This window comes from Durotheca rogersii (assembly GCF_024521655.1).
Source record: "Durotheca rogersii strain YMJ 92031201 chromosome Unknown GGS23scaffold_22, whole genome shotgun sequence".
NCBI lineage: Eukaryota > Fungi > Ascomycota > Sordariomycetes > Xylariales > Xylariaceae > Durotheca > Durotheca rogersii.
In genome coordinates, this window is record NW_026251253.1 from 492656 (window position 1) to 519652 (window position 26997).

Below are 26997 nucleotides of genomic sequence, written 5' to 3' on the forward strand. Positions count from 1 at the left end.
ATCGCCAACGCCACATCGACCTTTGTGAGAGCTGCGCTATCTAGGTATCTATCCTATCGACATCCCCCCCCCCCCCCCCCCCTAAACTACGAGCCTAAACGCTGTCTGGCTACACCGCAGCACGGGCAAGCCGACGAATCTCTCGGTCCCGCTAACTTCGCCTCGGTCGCCGGTAAGCGACTCGGAGAGACTAGACGTTGTAAAAATCTGTGGCCATCTCTGCCACGTGGACTTGGCACGCTGGAAACGCGAAACTCGTCGGCGTTGTAAGCCGCCATGCCGTGGTGTAGTCCATCGGCGTTCCTGGCGGGGCGGGTTCGTCCACCCACTCCCGCACTTAGGTATACTTTGAGAGGAGTCCACGCAAGAGGAAATTTCCTTCCAGCGGGTTCTTTTAAAAAAAAAAAAATCGCACGAACCGTTTTTGCGGCGTAGGAGCGAAGTGACCTGCTTCCTTAAGGGTAGGTACCTAGGTACGTAGTAGATAGCGCACCGAGTTTACGGTATTCCTTTAAATGCATACAGTCGTATACCGTTTACTATATTATCCCTCCTGTCGGGTTACTAAATTGTACCACGCCTGCCAACGCGTAGTCTCGTCATAGGCGGGAAATCACGGCTTCGATGTCCCGTTATTTTGTGAGCCACGATAACCTCACACCTTTTCGTCGACTCGATAGAGTAAAAAGAAGAAGCAAAGAATAGAATCAAAAACATACGCAAGCCCAAGGATGCCTATTCTGTCCTCGGGAGATCTCTGACCTCGCCTGATTCAGTTGACGCCGGGGCCCCCACGGAATCCAGGAGCTACTGGCTGTGTCTGTCTGCTTTGGGGACTATTCACAAGGGATCACTGCATGGCAATGAACAGGTGACAGCGTAGAGCACCTGGGCCATTTCTTCTGCTCCCGGACACGCGCCAGGCCGCAGCACCATGTCCCGCTTTCTCACCCCAGCCAAAATCGGCCTCCTGGCTCTCATTGAGCTGTACACCCACAAGGCTGTCCCGACGGCTTCCATTGTCGAAGTCCTCTCCTTCATAACCTCTCACCTGATCGAAAATGACGTCTCAACCTCCTTCTCCTGCCCCGAACGCCGGTGGAAGCCGGCCGAAAGTACCGTCAGCCTCGTCATCTCCATCGCCGATTTCGAACGGGTCTTGGCGCCGCACACCGCAGCCTCGGGCATGCCGGGCCGGAGCCTGTGGTACGTCTTTGTGGATAGGCTGTGGAAGATCGACTCACTAGATGCCCTGCACGAGTTCTTCGACCGCTGCGCGAACCTGCTGGCGAAATCAAAAGAGGAGCTCCGTCGGGATGCCGAGATGGGTGTACCCGCACCGGATCCGGAAGCCATCCTGCTCTCCCGCAACTCGCCTTTCGGCGCCTTCGTGCGCAGATCCCGGCTCGAGTTCACGCGGCTGCGCTTTCACGACGCTTTCGAGCTGTGGAAGGCCTTCATCAGATACCGGCAGACTACGGCAGCATATTACCGGAAGAAGACGCCTTCCTTCCAAAGGCTCAGCTTCGACCACGTCCTTCTTACTGGGGAGAGCGACTGGGGTGCTGGCGTTGAGAGCGTTGCTTCTGTGGCCTACGGAGATATGCTGAGGGACGACCCCACCTCAACCCTACCCGTCAGCACCGACGACGTTCAGAAACTGCTCGAGTTTCAGATTGAGCAAATGCAGAGATACGGCAGTCGGATACCCCCAGAGATACAACGACAATTCCACGACTTGCTACACGACAGCCTCGTCATACCGAGCTTGTCCCACTATCTGAGCTATCTGGATGCGTGGAGAGCCGGGGACTATTCTACTTCTTTCGACTACTTGCACCGATACTTCGACTACACGATGCAAAATAGGGACAGGTCCTTTTACCAATACGCTCTCATGAACCTTGCAGTGCTCCAAGCAGACTTTGGGTGCCACAAGGAGGCTATCTCCGCTATGCTCGAAACCGTGTCTACGGCTAGGGAGAACCGAGATATGACCTGTTTGAACTTTGCCCTCAACTGGCTCTTCCACTTTGGCCGAGCCCACCCCGAAATCACCAAGGAGCTCGAGTCAAATAGCATGCTGGGGACGGGCAAGGAGTCGCTGGCTTTCCTCCGGAGCCGGGCCAAGGAGACAGACATGTGGGCGCTCTGGAGTTCCTCGTTGATGAGCGAGGCCAAGATGACCCTCTGGAACGGCGAGAGCGTGGCGACGGCCGTCGAGCACCTCGTCAGAAGCTCGCAGATCCTGGTCGAACGCAACATGAAGGGCCTGGTCGGCTCGCAGCTGTCGATCAGCATAGCGCTGTGGGACCGGCTAGGAATCACCTATCTGGCCGCGACCGCCGCCGAGGTGTTCATCCGCTGCCACGCGCGCCACACCATATTCGACGACGAGCTGAAGGTGGCGGGCCGGCAGGCGTCGATGCTGACGCTGAAGGGCAAGTACGACGAGGCGCTGGGGCTGCTAGAGGCCATGGACGCGAACTCGCTGCGGGCGTGGCGGCCGAACCAGTCGTGGCACAAGTACCGCGGCATCATCAAGCTCAAGCGGGACATCCGGCGGGACAACCTGAGGGAGGCGGAGCTGCTGCTGTCGCAGCTGCTCCAGTCCAAGCACGAGGACTTCGAGCCCGACCTCGCCTTCGTCATCGACAACCTGCACGTCAAGTACCTGATGCGCCGGGGCAGCCTCGACGACGCCTTCGCCGAGGTCGAGCGCATGATGGCCGAGCTGCGCGACGAGAACCGCGACGTGGCGCTGCGCGTGCGCCTGCTGCTGCTCAAGGCCGACATCCTGGCGCGGTGCGGCCGCGCCGAGCGCGGGTTCACGGCCGCAGTGCGGGCGGCCCACGTGGCGTGGCGGGCGCGGCTGGCGCCGCAGCTGTGGGCGGCGATGGGCGCGGTGGCGCGGGTGCTGAACGCGGTGGGCGAGTTCGCGGCGGCCGCGGCGCTGCTGGCCGCGGCGCTGCCGCGCTGCCTCGAGTGCGAGGACGCGGCCGCCGCCGCCGCGCTGTACGCGCAGCTCGCGGACGCAAGCATGGGCCTGGCGGGGCGCGCCGCCGCCGCCTCCCCCCCGCGCCGCGAGCGCATCGCCCAGGCCCTCGAGGCCGTCGAGCGCGCCTTCGCCCTCTACGCCGCCGTCGAGGACCTCCCCTGCCAGTGCGAGATGCTCGCCAAGAAGGCCACCATCATGCGCGTCTCCGGCGACCCCGTCCTCGCCAACGACTGCGCCGCCGCGTACCTCGCCATACGCAGGGATGCGGCCGCGCGGGCGGGGGGGTGGGGGTAAGGGGGTAAAGAGAGGGGAGGGGAGAGGAGTTGGGGCGGTAGGACGGGTGTAAAGGAGAACACTAGACGAGTCTACGCGTCGAACACGGGAATCGAGAGGGGAACTTGGCAGCACGGGTGGAGTTGGGGGGGTAGGCATTGCAATCAAGAGGCACTTGCGCGACGGACTACGAAGTCTGGGGGGGGGGGGTCTCTAACTATAGGTGTCAGGCCGGCTTTAAACGAGATTCGGTCTTGATAGTATACATAGATCCAATATATACATACGTGTGCACAGTAGGCAGGCTGCCAGCTAACTTGGACCCTTTTACCCCGTCTCCTCCCTGAGGTCCCCTTTGCCCAATGCCAGCCGTGTGCTTTGTCAACTCCACGACTATATTCTCCGGCTAGCTAGCCTCTGCCACTCTCCCCACCCCTTCAGGGATCGCGTATTCTGTAGACGGCGTATAACTTTTAATTAGGTATGTGTTGAGGTAGGTCGCAGTGAGATGTTCGACTGTCGAGCGGGCAGCTTGCGTAACTTACGCTACACAGGTGACGAAAACAGCAAGCCTACCAGCCTAGCGGCACGCATTCAGTTTCGGCCTTTTAGGCGCAGCGTCGTAAACTGGGTATTTTCCTAGTTGTCTCATTTGTCGCTCCAGGCGATATTCCGGCCCTGCTTGTCGCGGAGCTGGCCCTCGCGGGGGGGGCGGCCGAGGGGGTCGGCGTCGGGGGGGTCAGCGTCGGCCTCGGAGGCGTCGTTGGTGGCCCAGATGCGGTCGACGGCGAGGTCGAAGGGGCCGGGGACGCGGTCGGTGAGGCCGAGGCCGACGGAGCGGACGCTCTGGCGGAGCATCTCGGCCTGGGGCTCGACGACGAAGCCGTGGTTGGTGCGGACGAAGTCGTTCCAGCGGATGAGGACGGTCTCCCAGGCGCCGGGGCGGCGGACGTAGAGGCGGTGCTGGTGCAGGTCCGTCGGCTCGAGCGACTCCGTCTGCACGTTGACCAGCCAGCTGCGCCCGTCCGACCGCACCCGCAGCGCCAGGTACGTGTACATGTCGATGTCCCACGTGCCCCGCCCGAACAGCGTCCGCGGCCGGTCCAGCGTCCGCCACGCCGCGAACCCCGACCGCTGGATCTGCGGCCGGTCCGGCGGCAGCGCCGTCGAGATCGTCCCGTGGAAGTGCGCGTACCCCTGCCCCGTCCCGGAGCCCGGCCCGCCGGCGTCCCGCGCCGCGCCGGGCGCGGACGCGGACGCGGACCCGGGAGGAGGGATCCAGTCGAGCGTCGCCTTCGAGAAGCCGCCTATGTCGGCGTCGCTCATCACCTTGGCCTCCTTGAGCGACTCGGCGGTGTGGAAGTTGTGGAGGGGCATCGGGCCCGAGGGCCCCTTGATGCCCTCGAGCTTGAAGGCTGCGGCATCTTGTCAGCGTACGGGGCGGGATTCGCGGTAACGAGGGACTGCGCGGGCTTCTATGGTGCTGTGTGTGTGTGACTGTATGTAGGTACCTATGTTGGCGAGGCGCTTGAACTCGTCGAGGCTGCGCCCCCAGAAGCCCTTGTACAGGCACGCCGCGGTGGCGCGCATCTTGGAAGCCGACGTCGGGATTCAGAAAGGTCTGCAGAAATCAGATTCGAATCGCGGCCAGGCGAGCAGAAAACCGGCGAGGCGGCGAAGTACGGGGATCGGATTAAGGAGGTGATGTGGTCGATGAGCCAGACGGCTCCGTCATCCGATTTGACATCCGTATCGCGCGGGGCTATTCCAGAGATCCTCAGGATCCAGCGTATGATGGTGGTAAAGAAGGTAGCGAAGACATCGCTACACTAGAGCAAGGCAAAGTACCTAGCTACCTGTACGCATAGTGAAGTGGCGTCTTACGTAATGCGATCTAGGTGGAGGCGGGGTCAATGAAAATGGAATTACGTAGGTACCTAGGTAGTCTCGTGCGTTTTGGCTGGCCCGCTTCCTGTGATCCCACCAATACCTACAAGCCAGTCGGTAACTAGTATTAGAATCTTAGGATGCTGAACCTGATAAACCGTTGATCTATTAGGAGAGATAACTAGAAGCTATTGCGAATTAGAGAGCTTATTGGCTCCAGTCAATAATGGGGTCTCGGATTCACGATACCTAATCCGGGGATCCACGTTACTCCTCTCCTCCCTGACCCTCCGCGATCTCCTGATGGATTCACGATAGCCTCATTTGTTCCCGCAACCGTTGTCGATCCCGCTCGAGCATTCTCCCGAAATTTCCTTGCCTCTTCAGTCAACTTCGACGGGTTTTCTCGACAGTGTTGAATACGGTCCCGTCCACGTTTTCACGTGCCAACCTCGGAGGTCAGTGGTATAGGTATCTTTGACATCTATCTCATATGTGTAGAGGTCTCTGGCGAGATTATGACGCTCAGTGCTTTTTTGCCGGCGACTCTTCAGGGTCAGGATTTGGCCCCGGATTGTCGTTCCCTTCTTTATCGCACTTCGGTCTTAACAACGACAATGTACCCACCGCAGGCTCCATCTCAGATATTTAGCCTTGTATCCATTTCCGGTTATTTCGTGGCATAAACATCTTGTTTGCACTTGATATCGGCGGCTTTACCGCGAGCGATTAAGTGACCTCCTGTGGAGAGTGTTATCTGAGGATGTGTAACAGTTTAGCGACGTTTTTCCAATAGGTGTCTTTTCTTGAAATCGTAGAGCATCTGCTTGCCAGTGACGAATGGAATCTATCACGTACTCATTATTCCGGTCTTGGTTTGTTAGGGGGATGAATGCCTTTTGCCGGAGCGTCCATATCCATGAGCCCGTTCTCGAACTTAATACCGTTATCTAGTTTTGCAAGGGCAATATCCGCGTTACGTATCCGTTCGCGGACAAAGCCAACCGTCGTGCTAGGTTTGCCAGGATCTCTTCTGGCAAGGCTTCCCAATTGTGCCAGGAACAGGTAGGCCGTCGCTTTTGACCATTTTCAATGAGAACACCCACGGGGATGGAGCGCTGGACACCCCCACCCCCGGCTAGGGCGCTGACCACAGGTAACACTACCAAGATTGAATTGACCTATGATCGGCCGATAGTGTTAATACTGAAATGCCGGAAATAGTTCTTATATCTAACGCACCATCTGTCTGTATATACTCAGTCTCGTCAGCCACAAGACTATCAAGGCAGGATCCGGGTTTATGGGGTGATATCGTCATGGAAAGCCGCAAGATATTCACTGGCGTTGCTCGGCTCAATGTCACCATAGGTGCCCATGAGGGATCACGAAGAAGTGTCACGCGAAAACGTAGACGCCTATATTCCCGTCGTGGGTTATGTAGGCTTACGAAGTAGGACTCCCTACGTAATGAGAAGGTTATAGGCTTCGGAGGCGTGGAGTCTGGCGATGCTGTCAGTTAGTTGACTGTAGAACCGGGTTACCCACGTGCCATAGTGTCAACCAGGTTAGGTATATTACTTAATACTACAAATCTACAACTATTCGGCCTACTATTTCACCAGCTGATGGCGAACTGGCTTTATTATTGACGTCGCTACGTTTTCTACGAGTCAAGATCTTGTACGACCAGTTTCATGACTGCACCTTCAGTCAGATACGGATCAAGAATCTGTTCGACCTTCTCGGCCCAGTCATCCGACCAGTCAGAATGGGCAAAACACGATGCATACTCCCAGTAACTAGGATACCAACCAGCGAACTCCCAGTCCAGGATAGCCACCACCTGAAATCTCTTCAAGCCCCCCTCAATGCTTTGCTCCTGGACGAGGATGTTTTTTCGTTGGAAATCCGAATGCGTGAATACCATTTCGTGGTTACGCAACATGGTTGACAAATGACGAGAGAAGAACTCTGACATCCAGCCCCGCCGTCCATATTCATCCCAATTTCTCTTAGACCGTAAAACAAGAGCCTGGCAGACATCTTCCTCTGTTGTAAAGGGGCCGGTAACGAGCGGGTCGTTGTCTAGCGAGAAGAAGTAGCGGTGGGGTAGCGGCCCTCCATAGACTCCACTGGCAATCCCAAGTGACGGGAGAGCACGCACATGGTCCAAAATTTGTCGCAGTTGGCTCACAATAGGCGACTTTTCCTCTTCAGATATGTGTGGCCACACATCGTCAAGACCCTGACCAGAGATAAACTCCATGATGATGAAGAGCTTGTCACTTTCCCAGTACATGGCGTACAGGCGAGGAGTTGGGATTTGTGTAAATTTCTCTAGGAATATCAACGCGTGACCTTCATTCTCAAATACTGCGGGGCCGTATTTGACAACAAATTTATTCTTCACCAAGACGGTGCGCCGAGCGCTCGGATCGAAGATACTAAGGAATGCTGCCGTAGCGGCCTCGATCTCGGTTCTTGTCGGAAGAGGGCCGGGAATTTCGTCCTTGTGGCGAATCCACGGGAGAGCAGGAATCGCCTTCGTTATGAAATTTGTCGACATCGTGGGTATCGGAAGTACAGATTCCATGACAATTCCATGATAATTCCGTGATAATACCGTAGAGAAGACCTGTGATTTGCCCTTCCTGGCTGGCTTGGCAGTATCAGCGCAACGCCAACAGCCAATGGCGCTGCCATTTCTGACCCGGCCGTGTGGTACGGTCCGTAATGCAGACCTTTGGCCTACCTTGCTGCCTACATACATGAGTCAACCCCCACAAGCAGGCAGGTAGATCCGAGCGATTTATATTAAGACACAGTTGGTAATTGGTAACTGTCGGAAGTGTGACGGCTTAAAATGGTCTGTTGTCCCTGGGAAGTCTAATACTCTGCATGCAAAAGAACTCGTCGAGTACCTATACACGCCCAAATACCTGAGACACAGTCCTTCGGGGCACTCCAGCACCTCCGAAGCAGAAGGCTTTCAAAACCAGGATAACGGAACCAGTCAAGCCCCTGAACCCCCTGACCTTTTACGAAAGCGGGGAAGCTCGTCGGTCGTTGAAAAAATGTACTGAGTGGACGGAGGAGCAAGTGATTCCTACACTACGGCGTCAAGGCTTGATTCAGAAGCATGCTTCTTAGCGATCCGCATGATGCCGTAAAGAGTGTTTGAAATTAAGGATATTGTTGTTCCCGAGTTATGGATTTTTGTTTGTTGGATCAGGAATAACACCTCCGGCACCAGGAACTAGATTCTCTCCTACAGGTCACTCGTTTTCTCTATATGAGCATGTCCTTTAGGCGAAATACGCCAGTCCGCTCTTGAGAATGAAATAGGGAGGTATGTCACACTCTCTATGCCCCGACATCTCCAAGATGAGGCAGATACATGTAGGTAGTTGGTACCCCGACTTATTGATTCTTATTAACGTGGCTAGTAGAATGAACAATGGTGCATTATGATTAAAACTAATGGTCGGGGACGATTACTACTTTTTTTTAGGCACCAGTGTGTTATACTGAAGAGGAACAGCGTGGGCACGCTGTTGGTAGGAAACAGCTATTATAACTGCCAACAACTAACTCAGGTGCCAATTAATAGGATAACAGCTGCAACAGCAGGTTGGCAGCTGTATCATATGATCGGCCAGCTGTAGGTGGCAGCTGGAAGAAACAAGAAGAATGACTAAGATGAAGACGACGAATACAAATGCATGGCAGCGAGGATGACAGCCAAAAGAGTGTATTCTATCTGTGCAATGATTGCTGTAAATGGCAATAAAGGATAAAAGGATGAGTGATGAAAATATTACGTGCGAGACCTAGGTAAATATAATAAAGTAAAGCGGAAGACCTCGTGTTCACACGTGTGGGAGTTAGGGGTTGCAGCTATAGACTAGGTAGTTTAGGCACCTACCTAGGCAGCCTCTGATTATGCCAAGGAGATGGAGGGGAGAGACTGGTACTTATAGGAACGCCTGAAGGGGTACCTAGGTACGGTATATCAACAGCGAACGGTTTAGGTGGACGTTAAGGGGATAGGAGGCACCTAACTCAAGAGAAAAAAAATGGTTTGACGGAAGAAAAGATACAGGTAGGTACATGCGAAAGTCAAGTACCTAAAGAGGTACTTCCGATCTGTTGGACACGTTGAATGGGCCTAGCCTAAGGATTTATGACAGGTAGCGTTAGGTACCTCCTCCTACGTAAGGTACCTACCCTACGGTATCTCTTATCAATGTACGGGCTCCTTGCCCGCCACCGCAGCCGCGCGTTCATCCCGTCATCTCGCCGTGGCGGTCCCAGCGCCAAGAGCCAGGTCCAAAGCTCCGTCCACCGCGCTATTCCATCCAAATCATCTTCCACCAACGTCGTTTTACCTATGCCATCCGCGTCCAACGCAAACTCGACGAACCCCCCATCCCCCTCCCCGTTTCCCTCTAACCGACCGTGCAGGACGAGACGGTGTTATCGAGACTGCCGAAGTTGCCTCTTGTCCCCGTACACATACCTCGCACCTTGTCCTCTCACCCCCTGACCAGCTCCGTTGGATGCGATGCGCTGTGGTGGTAGTCGTCAGATAGCTGTGGCTCGCCCGTGAAGCTCCATCCCATCTCGACCTAATTCGACCAGCCGAGACCCAACCTACCTCACGCCTCACCGACTCCTCGCCTCGCCGGCCGTGACGGAGAAGCAGTACGTCGCTGGCGATAAGTACACTGGCACATCCACCATGGCTACCGTCCGCAGCCTCGACCATACCAAGTCCGTGTCTTCTCCCTCCTCGTCTCGTCTGCGTCTCCTGAAGCCCACCCCAACCTCCTACTGCAACCCGCACACTGTCTTCCACCCCCTACATTATGGCCGATACCTATCCCATTACTATCCATGGCCGTATTAACTATGGCCTTCACAGGTCCGAGGCCGAGCTCGCCATCAATATCAGGAAAGCCACTAGTGCCGAAGAGACAGCGCCGAAACGAAAACATGTGCGAAGCTGCATTGTCTATACCTGGGACCACAAATCCTCCCAGTCCTTCTGGGCTGGCATGAAAGTGTAGGTGGCAGACGCTCTAGCTCTTGCCGATTCACCGACTTCGCCGCCCCCCTATCATGGCATTCCCAGAGGAAGGGGGAGGGAGTTCAGGGGCTAACAGGGGCTGACGGGGATACCGATATAGGCAACCCATTTTAGCCGACGAAGTGCAAACATTCAAGGCTCTGATCACCATTCATCGCGTCCTACAAGAGGGCCACCCGCAGACGTTGAGAGAAGCGATGGCGAACCGACAGTGGATCGATAGCCTAAATCGAGGGCTCTCCGGCGAGGGTGTCCGTGGCTACGGCCCCCTGATCCGAGATTATGTGTATTTCTTGCTGGCAAAATTATCTTTCCATCAGCAGCACCCTGAGTTCAATGGCACCTTTGAGTACGAGGAATACATCAGTCTGAAGGCCATTAACGATCCTAACGAAGGCTACGAGACCATTACCGACCTTATGGGCCTCCAAGACAAGATCGAGCAATTCCAGAAGTTAATCTTCTCACATTTCCGCGGCGTAGGCAATAACGAGTGTAGAATATCAGCCATCGTCCCGCTGGTGCAGGAGAGTTACGGAATTTACAAGTTCATCACAAGCATGCTGCGAGCCATGCATTCCAGTGCGTTGAAGGCGACAGCTTTGGGCCGGGTTCTAGGCTAACGTTCTGCGTAGCGACCGGTGACAACGACGCCCTGGAGCCTCTGAGGCAACGCTACGACGCTCAGCATTACCGGTTGGTTAAGTTCTACTATGAATGTTCGAACCTGCGGTACTTGACCAGATTGATCTCCATCCCGAAACTACCCCAAGATCCACCCAACTTGCTCGCGGACGACGAAAATGCGCCAGCCCTGCCGGCCCGCCCGAAGCAGGAGATCGAGCGTCAACCCACCCCCGTCCCCCAGCCCAAGACCGAGGAGCCCGGCGAGATTGCCGAATTCTGGCAGGGCGAGATCGACCGGCAGAATAAGGAGTACGAGGAGCAGCAGCGGGTGCTGCATGAACGTCAGCAAGCCGCTCTTCGTGCCCAGCAGGAAGCCCAGTTACAAGCGCAGCGGGACTTCGAAGAACAGCAGAGACGCCTGGCAGAGCAACAGCGGAGGGAGCAAGAGGCATTGCTGGCCCAGCAGGCACAGTGGCAGACGCAAGGAAGGCTGGCTGAGCTCGAACAAGAAAACTTGAACGCGAGGGCGCAGTATGAACGGGACCAGCTCATGCTGCAGCAGTACGATCAACGGGTCAAAGCCCTCGAGAGCGAGCTATCGCAAATCCAGAACAATTTTGGCCAGCAGATAACTAGCAAGGACGACCAGATCCGGGCGCTCCAGGAACAGGTCAACACATGGCGAACGAAATACGAGGCCTTAGCAAAGCTCTACTCCCAATTACGCCACGAGCATCTCGATCTGCTCCAGAAGTTTAAGACGGTTCAGCTAAAGGCTGCGTCGGCACAAGAAGCTATCGAGAGGCGCGAGAAGCTAGAGCGCGAAATCAAGACAAAGAATCTGGAGTTGGCAGATATGATCCGGGAACGAGATCGGGCGCTTCACGATAAGGATAGGCTGAGCGGCAGTAATAAGGACGAAGTCGAGAAGTTGAAGCGAGAGCTGCGTATGGCGAATGACAGGGCCGATAACCTGGAGCGAAGCAAAGGGAACGAGTTGTCCTCCATGCTCGCCAAGTATAACCGAGAGATGTCTGATCTAGAAGAGGCCCTGCGGACCAAGTCCCGCGCCCTGGACGAGGCCCAGGCGAAGCTCCGGGACGGTAGCTCAGATCTCGAGCAACTTCTCCGTGACAAGGAGGAGGAGCTCGAAGTTTACAAAGCCGGCATGGACCAAACCTTGCTCGAGTTGGACGAATTGAAGCGTAACCAAGGCGACACAGACCAGGTCCTGGACGGCCAGATCGATGTGTTGATAATGGCCAACCTGGACAAGATCAATGATATCATCGACTCAGTGCTGCAAGCGGGAGTCTCTCGAATCGACGACGCGTTGTACGAGCTGGATTCGACGATGCAGGCTGGCAACCAGAATGCGTCGCCATCATACGTGCTGTCTCAAATCGAAAAGGCCGCGTCAAGTGCGACAGAATTTGCTACCGCCTTCAACGGCTTCATTGCCGATGGTCCCAACGCCAGCCATGCGGATCTGATCAAAGCAATAAACGTCTACGCGGGAGCCACGGCGGATGTTTGCAGCAACACCAAGGGTCTGACCCGCCTTGCTACTGACGACAAGAAGTCCGATCAGCTCATGAACGGTGCACGTGTGGCTGCCCAGGCTACTGTCAAGTTTTTCCGCAGCCTCCAGAGCTTCCGGCTGGAAGGCATGGACGCCTTGCAGAAGACCGATGTTGTTATCAACGGTAACAGCGATGTTCGTCTAAACCTGCAGAAGTTGACCGCCCTTGTCGAGACCTTCGCCCCGGGATTCGGCCGACTAGCAAACAACAAGGGTGATCTAGGCGACCTCGTCGATTCGGAGTTGAGCAAGGCAGCAGACGCCATCGCCGCAGCTGCTGCTCGCCTGGCTAAGCTGAAGAACAAGCCTCGGGACGGATACTCGACATACGAACTCAAAGTTCACGATTCTATCCTCGACGCCGCCTCGGCGGTCACTAACGCCATCGCCCAACTGATTAAGGCTGCCACCGCCACACAGCAAGAAATCGTCCAAGCAGGACGGGGCACGTCGTCGAGGACGGCCTTCTACAAGAAGAACAACCGGTGGACCGAGGGTCTCATCTCAGCGGCGAAAGCGGTGGCGAGATCGACCAACACCCTCATCGAAACGGCGGATGGTGTGCTGTCTGACCGCAACAGCCCGGAGCAGCTGATCGTGGCGTCGAACGACGTGGCGGCATCGACGGCGCAGCTCGTGGCCGCGAGCCGCGTCAAGGCCGGGTTCATGAGCAAGAGCCAGGAAAGCCTCGAGCAGGCGAGCAAGGCGGTCGGGGCAGCGTGCCGCGCGCTCGTGCGCCAGGTGCAGAACATGATCAAGGACCGCAACCAGGAGGATGATGCGGTCGACTACAGCAAGCTCAACCCGCACGACTTCAAGGTTCGGGAGATGGAGCAGCAGGTGTGTTTCACTCTCTCTTTCACTCCTCCTCTTTCGATGTATCCCTCGTTTTTTTTTTTTTTTCTACGCGATGATTTGACTAGATGCTTACCGAGAACGCCTACAGGTCGAAATTCTGCAGCTCGAGAACTCGCTGGCGGCCGCAAGACACCGGCTCGGCGAGATGCGCAAGATCTCATACCAGGAGGACTAGAGGGAGCATGCGTGAGAAGGGGGAATGGGGAGATGAGGTACGGGTTTCTTGGAAAGTGGGCGGTTGGTGGTTATTACCAGCAGAGACCACGATTGTTATCTTTTTTTCCTTCTGCTTCTCGTCTCACTTCTCTTCCTACAAGTAATCCTTGCAAAAGTGGGCGGTTCACACGTGTCCACATCGACGCCTATCTGTGCCATGTATTTGTGAAGGTGAGGGCGAGAGTTCTGTACAAAATTGCCACACCTCAGGAGGAGGAGGTGGAAGAAGTGATGCTGTTGCCGTTTACCCGCCGAGCTTAGTCTAGGTAGCTAATATAGGGGTTTCCAGTGGGGCCTCGAAGCAGCCCTAACGACCTTAGTTCGGAGGCAGAGGGCGGCTGTAGAAGGAGGATCTACAAGCCAGCTTTCGTATTGTCTCTTGTGATCTCTCACGAAGGCTCCATCTTGGTAGTGATGGTTACGGGGAATAGGTATATATGCCGAGGGAGATAACCCTGCACCTGTGAGAAGGGGTAAGGGCCCTTGCAAGGACATGATATCTCTAGGGCTCGAAGAAACCCTGTGTTCAACCTTTCAGGCTGGCGATATGGCTAGCCAGGCACATAATGATCAGCCGCTGGGACCTGGTGGTTACCTTTAGGAGCAAAGCAGGCACCGCATAGTTTCTACTGGTATTCCGGGCCACATTTCGAGGATTATCGTGTCGATAAATGTATTCTCACGATGCGAGGTGATGGGGAATAGGTGGACGCGACGAGGGCGAGGATAAAATCCCTTCTGCTCTTTCGCTTAGTGAATAATAGAGCTCCGTTTAAGAGCTAGAGACGATGGTATGAATCCTTTGGTTTGGTTTCTGTCAGCCAAGGTGATCAGCCAGCTGAAACTCGACCATTGAAACCGGAGTTCAGTACGGGGAGGAAATAGGCATTGCCCAGGTCATGATAACAGATGCGTTATTCGAACTGGGGAGAGGGGGATCCTCAAAACGCATGAACCAGCACGTCTCTCCGAAGAGTATCTTTCCATGAGCACATGTCACTAGACCCCTATCCCATCTAGATGGGAGTTTCCTCAGACGATGGTCATGACCTATTAACTAACCTTGCCATCCTACGCGTGCTTCTCCATGCTATCTCCTAATTGCTGCTTTGGCAAGCGCTTCCATGGCTGCCCAGCCCTGAGATTAAGGAAGATAAGGGCTAACTATTCACAGTGTATGTGGTCCATCTCAACTTTGATGGCCCCAAAAGCGGAGCCATAAACATGAGCCACAAAATTGTCAGGCACACAGTAACCCAGCGGTGCTTGCAGATCCGGATGCATCTAGTTATATACAGGTCTGTAGTACTGTGCTGGTCGATATTGTCTTTCTCCTATCCAAGCTGTGCTCCGTGAGATTCTGCCTCAGCGGCTGGGTAATTACAATATATGTGTAGGCAGGTAGACAAGCATGTTCTTGACTCGCCCCCTACTCGAGAGCGAAATCTGCTTATGTCTAGAGAGAGATAGATACCTGGGTACCTCCATCCCATCATTCACATATATAGGCATTTACTTTGACACATTCAATAATACAACAGAAAAAGAAGGGCTTAGAAGCAGCTAGCTACGTACAGCTTATTCAGTTGTAATAATTATTAAATAGGGGAAGTTTGTAGAGAGAAAGAAAAAAAAAAGGGGGGGAGGGGGCTGGCAGGTGGTTAGTCACTCAATGTTGACTTGCCCAAAATGGCAAGGAAGCAAGCAGAAGCACTGTGATTCGTGGAATTAAGATAGAAGATCACGCAGCAAGAGATAAAATGGGGGTTGAGAAGCATTAAATCAAGTAAAATTCAAGGTGGTGAAGTTCTTCGTCAAGATGGATCACTGGCAAGTAAAGTTGCATATATAATAATTTCTAACTTACCCTTTGTCATTATTTACACAGGCACACAGGCACACAGGCACACAGACATCCGGTATCAGCTTAGATCAAGCCACGAAATCCCTTTCTCCCTAAGAATGCTGCTCAGCATGCCATCAGCCACAAAGCTGTCTACACACATCTGAATACAGAAGAGGGGGGAGGAGGTAATACTTGGGGATGCTCTACGTAGAAGAACAGATACATTGCTACCTGGAGTAATACCTGTATCGAGCTCCCATTAGTGCCTAAAGTACTAAGGATATTGCAAAAGAAAAAGCAGTATTGCAGTGCGGTATCCTGACCCATTATGCATCCTGTTGTATATCTCTAGCTCAATATCTTTCCAGGTAAAAAGTCCGCATTTCTTTAGCGATAGGGGCATCCCATGACATAAACAGCGGCTACAGAGGGTCAGCCTTCCGCTCTTGTACCAGGGTCAAAACTTCCTCGGCTCCTTTAGGATATGTACGTGACTAGGGAGATTACAGAAGATGGATCTGGTGCTGAACTTGGTAAATTCACCAGTTAGTGAGTGAGCAAGTATTTGCTCTCAGATAACCTAGCCTGGCTAATTGTCTTGGACCCGGCCCCTACAGTCCCTACGTTATCAGCCCAGAGTGTATGGAGATTGGCGATGTCACAATAAACATGCCACACCACTGACCTCAGCTGTGGATTACATACATCAGAGACGGAAGGCAACTTGGTGTAAAAGCCATGTACTTGTGGCTGCTGGCCCGCCCCCACAGTAACATATGTGACTCTAATCCTGCAAATAAACAAATCCTATGTTTGCATCACCTCCTCGAAACAATAATCGAGCTATTGTAGGCCAGTGTGGGAGGTCTCGGCTCTCCAGAGGTATATATTCTCTGATTCAGATGGATCGAGAGCTTCCTTCGCTTGCATCTTACCAGAGTAACCTCCCCGTCCTCGATTTGTGCCATTATTCGAAATGCTATTCACTGTCTGATTCTACCCATGGACAGAATCATACTGTCCTTAGAATATTATATAAAGCTCTTCACCCTCCCCTTCATTGTTTCTTCCTCCTCTCTCTCCCTTTCCCCCTAAACCTTCAAGTCAATCCAGTTCCCCGAATCTCCCAAGATCTCCACCTTCCCAGCTCCTCAGCTTCCTGATTTCTCAGATTATCAACCTCTTGGCTTATCAGCTTCCCATATTCTCAGATTATTAGCCTCTTGTATTCTCAGCTTCTCAGCTCCTCAGTTCTTCCGCTCCCAGGCGTGTTCTCTGGTTTTCAGACCCTATATTCACCACCTTCCCAGGTCCCTAGCTTCCAAGTTCGCTAGTCCATTCACTCGCCAGCTTTTTCTTTGTAGCAAGGTATGTATTGTGTCCCCTCCAGCTCCCTGTCTCGGCTATTTTACAGGATCGTTCACAGAGTACTATCATTGGTAGGAACCTCGATTGTATAATGATGTAAACCACTTGTCAACGATGAACAACGATAGCTTCTATTTCCCGCCCGGCGGGCACCAGGTCAATGAGTCCTATTGCCCGGGTCAGCCCGTCCAGTATGCCAACGAGGCAACCCAAAGTGCTTTACATGATTGGGAATCTATAAAGAACTCATTTCAACCATACGTGAAGGCCATCACGCTGCAGCGTTCTCGATGGGAGTCGTGGGGCCAAGATGGAAGAGAGCTAGTCAGGCGTCAAGCACTGTAAGTATTCCCTCTCTTGACTACATTATGGCCTACGTGGGGGTTATCTAGGCATCAAAAATATACACGCACATCTAATACGGGCCCGTGTTATCAATATATGCTAATCGCGTTTATAGCAAGCTCTTCCACACCCACAGAGGTAGTCGAAACGTCGATTACATCTTGGATCTGCGAAATATAGATGCCATTCACTTAGGGAACCCTGAAGAATTCGCACATGATCCCCAAAGCCCTCTGATATGGATAGAACACGGAGGCCGACCAATGGCCGCCATCTCTAGTGCTTGGTCAAGTCTTCAACGTCAGCAGGCCTCGAACACTAGGGAGACAATGTCTCTCTCCAATAGCATGCACAACGAGCAGAACCCACAAACCCCGGCCCAAGTCCAAGGTAACACACAAGCAGGACTCGATCCCCTAGGCAACGTGATTCGAGTGCCACAGGCTCAGCAAGTCCAGGGGAATGTCCAGGGCCAAAGTACATGGCAACAACCTGGAATGGCTCTCTACGATTCACACTGGCAGCCAGTCGAAATGACTCATCAAGGACAAGTAGCGCCTTTGTCACGAGTTCTACCCGCCACTCAAGAATTACCGACGCTCGAGGGAAATCCCTCAGCGAAGAGGGCCCCGTCATCAATGATAGATCCTAGGCTTTTCAAGACTCCGCGACTGTCCGAGAATGCCACCAGGGCTATCACCGCTGAAGTGGAGCGGGGAGAGGGTGCAGATCAGAGCAACAAAAGGTTCTCTAGCGAGGGCTTTGCACAGAACGAAGATAGGGACCGCGGCCCTCCGGGCGACTAGAAAGCCCCGGAGGGGTGGCCCCGAGGTTTCGACTGGCGACAGTTGCCTCGCCCACGGAACAGCTTCATGATGTACCGCATGATGCATGAGCGAGAGCTCGGAGAGCGGCTCCGCCAATACTATGACGAGATCGGTACGGCGAGAGTAGATGCCCAGATCAGCAATGGAAAGATTTGTAAGTGGAACCTGTGCCATTTCCATCCCCGACAGTCCGCCCCAATAACTCTTGCTAACTCTCTCTCTCTCGACAGCCCGGATTTTGGGGCAGCAATTTAGGAACATGCCCGAAGAACATAAAAAGTTCTTCTTGGACATGGCTAACAGAGAGGCCATGATCCATCGCCAAACATATCCCTGGTACAAATATAGGACCAGACAGACCAACGCCGACGGATCAAAGGTGGTCAAGACGAGCCTGTCTAAGCTCGCTCTTCCTGGGTACCTCGAAACCGTCCAGGCTATAAGAGACTACCATGCATTCTTACGAAAGAACAACTTCCCTGTATTTTACCCGTCGCGAGGAAACGACCTTCCAGTGATGAACGCGGTGTGTCGTCGTCGGGAGGTGATATTCTCTCCTGAGAAGTATTGTCGCGACGATCAGGTCGCCAAGATCCGTCGCCAGATGAACGAGCGAATTCAGCAACAGCCAGCGTCTGCCATTCCCACGCCGAGTGCATTTTCTGCCCCGGAAGAAGCACGGCCACTCAGTGACACAACACACGGAGGTTTGCAACCACCTATGACAAACGGGAGTGATTCCATTCAAAGTCCCCTCGAAATATCTCAGTCAGCTGGCCAGTACAACAGCCACAACAGCCAATCTCCAAGGAACAACGTATCCCCAGCCAAACAAGCCAACCAAGAACCACACACCCAGCAGGCTCAAGCCATAGAGGTGCCTGAGCCCTTAGTTGAACATGGGCCGGGATCGACAATTGGGGAACCACAGACAGGCAAACAAGACGCTGAACAAGACGCGCACACTGTGGGGGGGCCCAGTAACGTCACCGGATCAGTGATGAGTGATCCCAGCTTTCATGAATACGTTGATGCCCAAGCATGGGCCGATTTCAACTTTCTTTTTGGGAACGAAGACATGGACCACAACGGAGTTTCTTCCACCCAGGCCATAGCCCCGGATACTGGCGAGACCCAAGTCCTAGATCAACCGGACTTTACTCAAGAGCAGCCAGCTTCTAGCGACAACGGAGTCGAAGACCCGATTCTGGAGTTCAGCAGCTTCGACAACCATGACTTCCACACATTGGAAACTATCGATCAGGCGGGGACGTGGGCCTCGATCGACGAATTATTTGCCAGCCCAGCCTCTCCGTCCGACGAGCTTGGTTCGGCTCCGAATACGACACCAGCACAGGTGCCCACCCCTCAGAAGCAAGAACAGCCACATAAAAAATCGTCAACTCTAGTATCTGAGTCGAGTACTGGGACGTCACACACTGCTGTCCCCACGGACCGTGACCAGTTCCGGACCACATTCGGGGTCCTCGACGACATGTCCCTCAGTGAACCGCTGGATCTCGACGAGGACATGACAGCGGCATTTGGGAACTCCGGGCTATCATCACTGGGTTCTCAGATGCCCGGAATTCTGGCGTGCCTTAACGGCTTCGAAATGTCGCCCGACGGCGTTTTTGCCGCGGCCCAGGAGACACCCGCCTCGGCGGGGATGGATCTCACTAGCGAAACCGAGTAAAGCAGCAGCGTTCTACTTTTTGGTGAGTTAACTGGCGAGCCTCCCCCGATCATGGGCACTGTGACAGAAGCTAACGTGGGTGCTAGTGGTGGCACTCGGACAAGAGATTGGACTGCGAGTCCGAGGCCGCCGGAACTGATTGGATTTGAGGGAGCCCGGGCTATTCTGTTGTGCAGCCAAGACACAGAATAGGCCCCGTCAAACCAAAGGGCTACCCCTCTTGTCGAAGAGCGAGTTGGCGAATGAGAATACAAACCTAGGCACAACCGAGTTTGGGCCTCGTGGGCACATCATCACCGCCTATCTCACCTGTGGTTGGGGAGAAAAGGGTAGGGGTCAAGCGGGGGGCCAAAAGAGTAAGCGTTGCTTTCTGAAGGGGGAACTGGTGGTTCTTTCTACTCTCCAGACATCTCCTATTACTATGACTTCTGTAACGATCGAGATCTTCCAGTCTCTCGTGACATATGTGTACAACCGCCCCCCGCCCCTGACCGCTATAGCTCTCCCTTACTCACCCCCAACCATTCCTCCCTGACCGAGCGCCGCCAGCCCACACTTACCTGCCAGAGCCAGTCTGGCAGGCGGCGCTCCGTCAGGGAATGTGAGATGTCTTTGACGGTGGGCCTTGTAGATGCCGCATCTACAACTGACGGGCCCGCCGCTCTGGTGAACGCCGGAGAGCCCAAGAGCAACTGAGACAAGCGCATCGCGCGCTTTCATGTGCCCGTCCGCCGCCCTCTGGCATCGCGGCCTTCGACCACGTGGTTGGCGACTCCTCGCCAACGGCCGAGGGCCGAAAAACCACCACCGCAACAGCGCCAACGCGTGCGCCACGGGGGGACTCCTCTCCCCGAGACTAAACCAGAGTTTATCTCCTGGTTGGCAAACCACCGCCACGATAGCACCAACGAGGCCTCTACGGGGGGACACCTCCCCCCAGCCTTGAACTTGGGTGTATTTGACAGGTTTTTCGCCATCATCATGGTGCTAGCGAGGCCTCTGTGGGGGAACACCTCCCCCCCTGGCCTCGAACTCAGGACTATCTGACAGGTTTTCCGCCAACACAGCGGCCCTAACGAATCCTCTCCGCGGGGGGACTCCTCCCCCCGGACTCGGAGCTGGGGGTTTTCAAGCTGGTCCATAAGCACAATTTCACTTCATTTACCGCCCACCGTGGCAGCAGTACTTGCCCTGGCTAAGACCCTGCTTGATGGGAGCCGCTCGAGTCGGCTCCCATCAGGCGGCGGGACGGTCAGGGCGAGTACTACTGCCGCGGTGGATCCGGGATCGCACTTCCCTGCAGCTGCAACCAGTGCAGCTTCAACGTCCCGTCCTTGTCCGAACGGCCGTGATTTCAACCGTGGCGCGCGCGGCAACTCGTCTTTGAGGAGATGGGGCAGCAACCGGTGTACCAACCCGTCCTCGTCGTTACGCTTAGCACCCTAGCCAACATGACATTCCATCGCATGTGGAAGCTTTCGGCACAAAATTGGACCTATACCTTGCGTTCGGAGATAAGAAATCGACAAAAAACCAACTCCGTCAAGAACGGGTCTTATCGACTCAGGGTGTAATGGATCTCCTCAAAAGCCTCCGGCTTGCGGACCCCGAGGTGTTGACGATCCCAACCTGGCATTTCGACTACGGCTGCGTCTGAAGGCGCTGGAGTAGCGACGCGACTGTTCAACAATACGTCGAAGGACAACACACTTCCTACATACTCCGTTCAACAACACTTCCCGTATTCCCGGTCTCTGACCGAGACAACCGGCATACCAGCCGGCCTTGTGCCACTCTCACCTCCGGTCGAGACAAGGGCCACCCATCATGGCACCGCCATTGGGTTGTGCAGCTCCCGGCCTATTTTTTTTTCCACTGTGGGCGCACAAGCGCAGTCACGTGTAGCTGCAAGGATGAGCCCTGCCACACGCTCGCTTGGCTTAGATAATAAGCTAGAGCCACAGCCCACATCAATTCAAGCCACTTGCGACCTCCACCGTCTCCCACATCAACCAAACCACAACAATAATAACGACAACAACGCCGAATACTAACATTGCCGTGCGGCCCGGGGAGACATTAATATGCCAAGACAGGTATGTTTGTCTCCGGCCGGCCCGAAACATAAGGCCATCTCACGGAGTCTGTCCCGATGAGAGAGATTCTGGATATTGGGTTTCTAAGAATTCCTGGTCCGGATGTCTACGGCGGACACTACTACATACAGTTGATACTCAACTTCGCATTATGAACCTCGGGGGGATGGGAAGGTCTTTACCCAGCCTTCTAGGCCAATTCCTTCCCAAATCAAGCGCAGTGCGTCGATCCAGGTAGAAGACTGGTCTCTTATCCAAGAGACCGCAACAATAACAACCTCTAAAAAACCCCCCCAAAAAACAAGAAAAAACGAAAACAAAAAGGGTATCCCACCAACATCTACCACCGAACCCTAACGGTGGTGCCATGATGGGTAGCCCTTATCTCGATCGACAGTAAGGACGACACAAGACCGGCTAGTGTGCCGCTTGTCTCGATCGAGGACCGAGAACACAAGGACGTTGTCGAACGGGGAGTGCAGGCCGAGAACGCAGGAAGACAATAGGAGTCTACCTCCGGGCCGGCAGCGGGTCGTTACAATACCCGCAGCCCAAGCTACTTGGGTGGGGCGGGGTGGGGTGGGAAGCTCGAGAGGAGAAACGAACCACTCATTTCTATACTCCCTCCCACCTCTTCCCCACGCCCAACTTGTGCGGGGGCTTACATATGACTACGCGACACAGCGAGAAAGATGAGCGCCGGAACAAAATGTGACTACGCGACACACGCGTGGCGGAGGAATGCGGGGGGGGGGGCCGAGCGACTGGAGGAGGAAGAGAAAGCGTGGAGAGGGTGTGTTTTGGTGCGGGGAAACGTAGACGCCTACATGTCGCTATTTGGTAATGTCGCAGACTTAGATGGCGCTCTACGCGACGATGCTGATGTCGAAGATTGGAGACCCTACGGAAATTAGGGTTAAGGGATCGCCGTCAGGTGCTGTACACGAGCTCATGGCAATGTGGTGGTGTATTATATATATATACCCAGGAATTCCAAGGCTCAGTTCAGCTAGAAACTAAGTCAACAATTCCGAAACTCGTACCTTTCAGCAGGTTGAAAATTCACGCCACGTATGTTTCTCAGCAGTTACATCGTTCTGTGTGCCCTTGTAAGCGCTAGGCCTTGGTTTTGTCGCCTTCACTGGTTCATTGGTAACGTGTAAATGTCGCTGGCTATTGCTTGAGTCGTGTTTGAGATATATACTATTACCAGTCATGGGACTAGACTATTTCCCATGAGCACACGGGACAACGGTAGGAACTAAGCTATCTATCTACCGCCACGTAGCTTAGGTATTGGTAGGAAGTTGTTACACGACGAGAGGAAGCTTCATCCGGCAGCTGAGGGGACGAAGCTAAGCCATATCGCTTACTATGTAGATGAGGAGAATCCTTGAGAGGTAAGATCCGTGTGTACAATATCAAGAGTCTTATTCTTTGCATAGTACCAAGGGTCTCATTAGGGGTAAGGCGGTAAGTAGGCGCGGATGTTGTCGAGGCGATAATGGCAAGGTATATGCAGGCCTAGATTCATGAGATCTTCTCATTCAGACCGAGAAGCGTTCCAGTCGCTACTCCATATGAATGTGCCACATCGCCACTCTGTCCCTTTCTCCTTCTCGCCCGATGGACCGAGTGGTCGAGGGCATATGAAGAATGATCTCCCTAGATCAATAATTAGGCAATGGGAATTACCCGTATAGGGTCGTAAATGTGCGGTGGGGAAAGGAGACGATGTGGAACGTAAAACGGGTGAAGGCTTGCTTACCTCGATTGACACCGGGTTTCTTAGTCACTAGGCTGATGCAGTCCTCCCCGTGGTCGCATTTGGGCAACACTCTTTTACCTAACAGTTTGGTCCAGGATTCCTTGGACTCGATGGGATCGAACACTTTCTCTGAATTGTCCGATTGGGAAGTGGCTTTCGGTTGGCCCTCATCGTTAGGTTCTGCCGCCGCCCTGATATCTGAGGCGCCGTCCGGTCCACCGAGGTCGTCGCCTTCCTCCGAATTGGAATTCCCACTAGAATCACCCCTAGAATTCCCGCCGGAACCGACTGTAGTTTTGGGTTTGAAGAAGCCCATAAGGCTGCTTTGTCCCTTGGATGAAGATTCCTTAATCAAGGCTGCCTTCGTCTTTTTCTGTGGCCTGTTGTTGGTTGACGCGGCGTCGGAGGGTGTACGTTTGAGACCACCAGATATCGCTTTCGCTGGAGAAGGCGCCGATGTTGTCGACTCGGATTGCGAGGGTGCAACCTCGACGAAATCTTCGCTAGCCATCGAGCTGGGTACTGGCGGCTCTTCATTGGCACTCAACGAGGGTTCGTTGGGCGGCGTTGCTTGCTTCGATGTCGAAGCTCCGGATTTCTTTGAGAACATGTCCTTAATGCTCCGTCGGCGGTCAAACTCGGGAATGAGCTTTGCCGACATAGGCAGCAGATCCTTCATGGTCCAATTCCTATGCCGGACCCCGTCTTTAAAAACGCCGGGAGGGTTCATGATATCTCTAAGATGGACTTCTTTTCCGTCAATTTCCACTACGTCTTTGAGGGTAGCAAAGACAGGGCAGTGATCGGATCCCATCAACCCCTCCTGGATATTCGAGTCGCTAAACCAACTTTTCATGTTGTCGCTGCACAGGACGTAGTCAATCCGACTGCCGAAATTGGAAGGACGGGTATTCTTCTTGGTATCCCAGCAGGTGAACATGCCTTCGCGGGTGGGATGGAAGAGTCGTCCGAGGTCCCATAATACCGGATATTCCCTGTTCTCGTCCCTAGGGCCTCGTACCCCCCCCCCAAAGAGAAGCTGGTTGAAGAGGCGTCGGGACGGCATGGCGAAGAAATCATCGACTGTGACGCCTTCCTTCTTAAGCCTCTCGAAAATGTTAGCGGTATCTATAGGCGCGCTGATGACGTTGAGGTCGCCCGTCAGAATAACTCGCTTGCCCATGGCCACGAGATTGCGTATACGAACGTCGAGCGCATCGAGATATCCTAGCCTAAAATCGTCCCGACTCTCGTCGCGGTTGGCTGGACTGTAGGTTCCGATGAGGACGAAAGCGGGAAACTCGACGATGACGCAACGTCCTTCCGAGTCCAACGTCACCTCGTCGACCAGCCCGGAGAGTTGACCGGGCTGCGGGTAGCCTCCTATTTGCTGGTCCGGGGGGAGATCTCGGAACTTGGTCGAGGAATTGGGCGGGCATAAGACGCCGATGATCCCTTCCTCAGCTCGGATTGGTATGCAGACGGAGTTCCGAGTGTAGATGGCCACGCCGGCGTAGCCTTTCTTATGTCGCGGTAGGCTGAAGAACACATCCCACCCTGGCACTAGGACCATGTCATCCTGGAGATCCTTGCGCTGGATCTTGGTTTCCTGCATGACTACGACGTCGGCCTCGAGGATGTCGAACATGGCCTCGAAGGTGCGCTTCTCCCTCCATGGCTGATACCCGAACGGATTCCTATGCGCGGGGGCCAGATTAGAACTATAACACACATCACCTCTGCGAACATACTGCCATACCGAATGCCATTCACTGTAAGCGATATTAGTTCGTGTCGTCGATAACCCATAATGGAGGGGGGAGGGGAGAGCTGGGCGAGGCTAACCATTCCACGAGGTGATGCGAATACCCATGTTGCCGAAGGCGTCTAGTGGGGGTCTTGAGGATGCTGGTGGTGGTTCCGGTGGACGCGCTGCCGTCATTCATCATTCGCCTAGCTGCTGCTACCATTGGCTAGTTCCCGCTGGACGGGCGGAGGATTCCCCATACAAGAGAGCTTCAACAGGCCCGGCTCGCCGGTGGTATATTGGGGGCTGCCAATGGCTAGGGAGCTGGCTGGAGTCACGATCCCCTCCTACGTAGGCGGGCCTCGTCGCAGATTAGCGCCGGTATGCCGTTTATTAGGCGGGTACGCTCGGAGAAGATGTCGGTGGGAGAGGAAGGGAGACAGGAGAGGCCGGGTGTCTGGTGATTCGCCGGCGAATTGCCCAACGTCTATGCCTGTCCACGATACCACGTGTAGACGGATATGTTCCCTTAAACGTTCTTGCCCTCTCGCCGTGCGTGAGAGTTGACGAGTCGCGGTGTCCACGGAGGCAGGGGCCCACTTGTCACATGGCCGTCGCCAAAATAACCCGGGTGCACGTGATCGTTATCGTTACCGATGTCTCCCTTACCTAATCAGCAGGACTGATGTCATGATCGCCAAATCGCGGCGGCGGATTAACCGAGGCAGGCCGCGAGGTACCTTTGTACCCTTCGGCGCTGGAGGTAGGTAATCGAGCCTGGCCTCATTCGACAATCCCATCGGACCACCCCAGATAAAAACCCAAGCCGACCAAGCCCTCCACGCAAACCCCGAGTCCGGCACAGCACCGCCCACACTATCTCCCCTCCTTCCTCCTAACGACAGCATCCAGCATCGAAACCCCGTCCGAGAGACGTCCCACACCTTACCATGCTCCCTCAGCGACAGCTCTTCCGTGGGGCGCCGCGCCTCGCCGCCCAGCTGCGCGCCGCCAACGCCCCCGTCTTCCGCTCTGCCCTGCAGCGCCGTCTCGCATCGACTGAGAACGCCTTCGTCAGGGAGCGCCGTGCCGTCAAGGAGCACGCCGCCGGAACTACCGGTCAGTTGTCCCACTTGTCGACTAGGCCTGGATAGGGCCCGGACAACGTCGCTGACGCTTTAGACAGAGCTCTGGCGCAAGATCTCCATCTAGTAAGAGACGCCCCCCTTCACCCACCTCAACCACTTCGAGTCGGGATGCAATATCGAGGGTGGATACCCGAGCCGGAAACAGCGCAGAAGACGACTCGATGAATGGTAGCCAGAGATGGCAAACGGGCCAGCAGCCAGGCTAACAAAATACCTCACACAGCGCCGTCGTCCCCGCCATCCTTCTCGCCGGCGTCAACGCCTGGAACTTGTGGAACGAGCACTGGGACCACTGGAATCACATGCCTCCACTAGAGGAGCGCGTCGAGTACCCCTACCAGAACATCCGCACCAAGAACTACCCCTGGGGTGACGGCGATAAGACCCTGTTGTAGGTGTCCCCTTTCCCACCTCCCCCGGTCCGTCAGGTATCACATAGCAAGGCATATTGCGGCAGAAGGATAGAGAGGATGAGATAGAGGCAGAGAGTTGGTAAAGCATTCGGCTAACTAGGAAATACAGCTGGAACAACAAGGTCAACTACCACAACAAGGACAAGGCTACATAAAGTGCTAGCATCAGCTCCGTACGGTCATTGGTTATAAAAGTGCTCTGTTCGTGGA

The 26997-nt window shown here is 54.5% G+C and overlaps 8 protein-coding genes across 8 annotated transcripts; 5 read left to right on the plus strand and 3 right to left on the minus strand.

Annotated features, from left to right (window-relative positions):
- Positions 1-588: 588 nt before the first annotated feature.
- On the plus strand, positions 589-3674 carry GGS23DRAFT_613633 (anaphase-promoting complex subunit 5-domain-containing protein). Its single transcript, XM_051520583.1, has one exon. It carries the CDS (start codon positions 935-937, stop codon positions 3290-3292), a length of 2358 nt encoding a protein of 785 aa, XP_051369441.1. The 5' UTR covers positions 589-934; the 3' UTR covers positions 3293-3674.
- GGS23DRAFT_580077 (CIA30-domain-containing protein) lies at positions 3265-5096 on the minus strand. Its single transcript, XM_051517101.1, has 2 exons — positions 4783-5096; positions 3265-4686 (listed from the first exon to the last, which is right to left on the minus strand). The coding sequence occupies exons 1-2, from the start codon at positions 4859-4861 to the stop codon at positions 3920-3922; spliced, it is 846 nt and encodes a 281-aa protein (XP_051369442.1). The 5' UTR covers positions 4862-5096; the 3' UTR covers positions 3265-3919.
- A 1670-nt stretch (positions 5097-6766) lies between these two features.
- Positions 6767-7765, minus strand: GGS23DRAFT_580082 (kinase-like protein). Its single transcript, XM_051517102.1, has one exon. The coding sequence runs from the start codon at positions 7752-7754 to the stop codon at positions 6825-6827; it is 930 nt and encodes a 309-aa protein (XP_051369443.1). The 5' UTR covers positions 7755-7765; the 3' UTR covers positions 6767-6824.
- A 1993-nt stretch (positions 7766-9758) lies between these two features.
- On the plus strand, positions 9759-13648 carry GGS23DRAFT_223222 (ANTH-domain-containing protein). Its single transcript, XM_051511984.1, has 5 exons — positions 9759-9934; positions 10086-10226; positions 10351-10832; positions 10886-13299; positions 13406-13648. The coding sequence occupies exons 1-5, from the start codon at positions 9903-9905 to the stop codon at positions 13490-13492; spliced, it is 3156 nt and encodes a 1051-aa protein (XP_051369444.1). The 5' UTR covers positions 9759-9902; the 3' UTR covers positions 13493-13648.
- A 2911-nt stretch (positions 13649-16559) lies between these two features.
- Positions 16560-17898, plus strand: GGS23DRAFT_613635 (uncharacterized protein; the record flags this gene model as incomplete). Its single annotated transcript, XM_051520584.1, has 2 exons — positions 16560-17088; positions 17208-17898. Exons 1-2 carry the CDS (start codon positions 16862-16864, stop codon positions 17896-17898), a joined length of 918 nt encoding a protein of 305 aa, XP_051369445.1. The 5' UTR covers positions 16560-16861.
- A 69-nt stretch (positions 17899-17967) lies between these two features.
- GGS23DRAFT_599252 (uncharacterized protein) lies at positions 17968-19615 on the plus strand (the record flags this gene model as incomplete). Its single annotated transcript, XM_051518904.1, has 2 exons — positions 17968-18073; positions 18150-19615. 2 exons carry the CDS (start codon positions 17968-17970, stop codon positions 19613-19615), a joined length of 1572 nt encoding a protein of 523 aa, XP_051369446.1.
- A 3476-nt stretch (positions 19616-23091) lies between these two features.
- GGS23DRAFT_223259 (DNase I-like protein) lies at positions 23092-25914 on the minus strand. Its single transcript, XM_051511985.1, has 4 exons — positions 25325-25914; positions 25239-25251; positions 23480-25176; positions 23092-23376 (listed from the first exon to the last, which is right to left on the minus strand). Exons 1-4 carry the CDS (start codon positions 25419-25421, stop codon positions 23255-23257), a joined length of 1929 nt encoding a protein of 642 aa, XP_051369447.1. The 5' UTR covers positions 25422-25914; the 3' UTR covers positions 23092-23254.
- A 262-nt stretch (positions 25915-26176) lies between these two features.
- Positions 26177-26942, plus strand: GGS23DRAFT_599254 (COX6A-domain-containing protein; the record flags this gene model as incomplete). Its single annotated transcript, XM_051518905.1, has 4 exons — positions 26177-26345; positions 26413-26437; positions 26598-26765; positions 26897-26942. The coding sequence occupies 4 exons, from the start codon at positions 26177-26179 to the stop codon at positions 26940-26942; spliced, it is 408 nt and encodes a 135-aa protein (XP_051369448.1).
- Between the last annotated feature and the right edge of the window lie 55 nt (positions 26943-26997).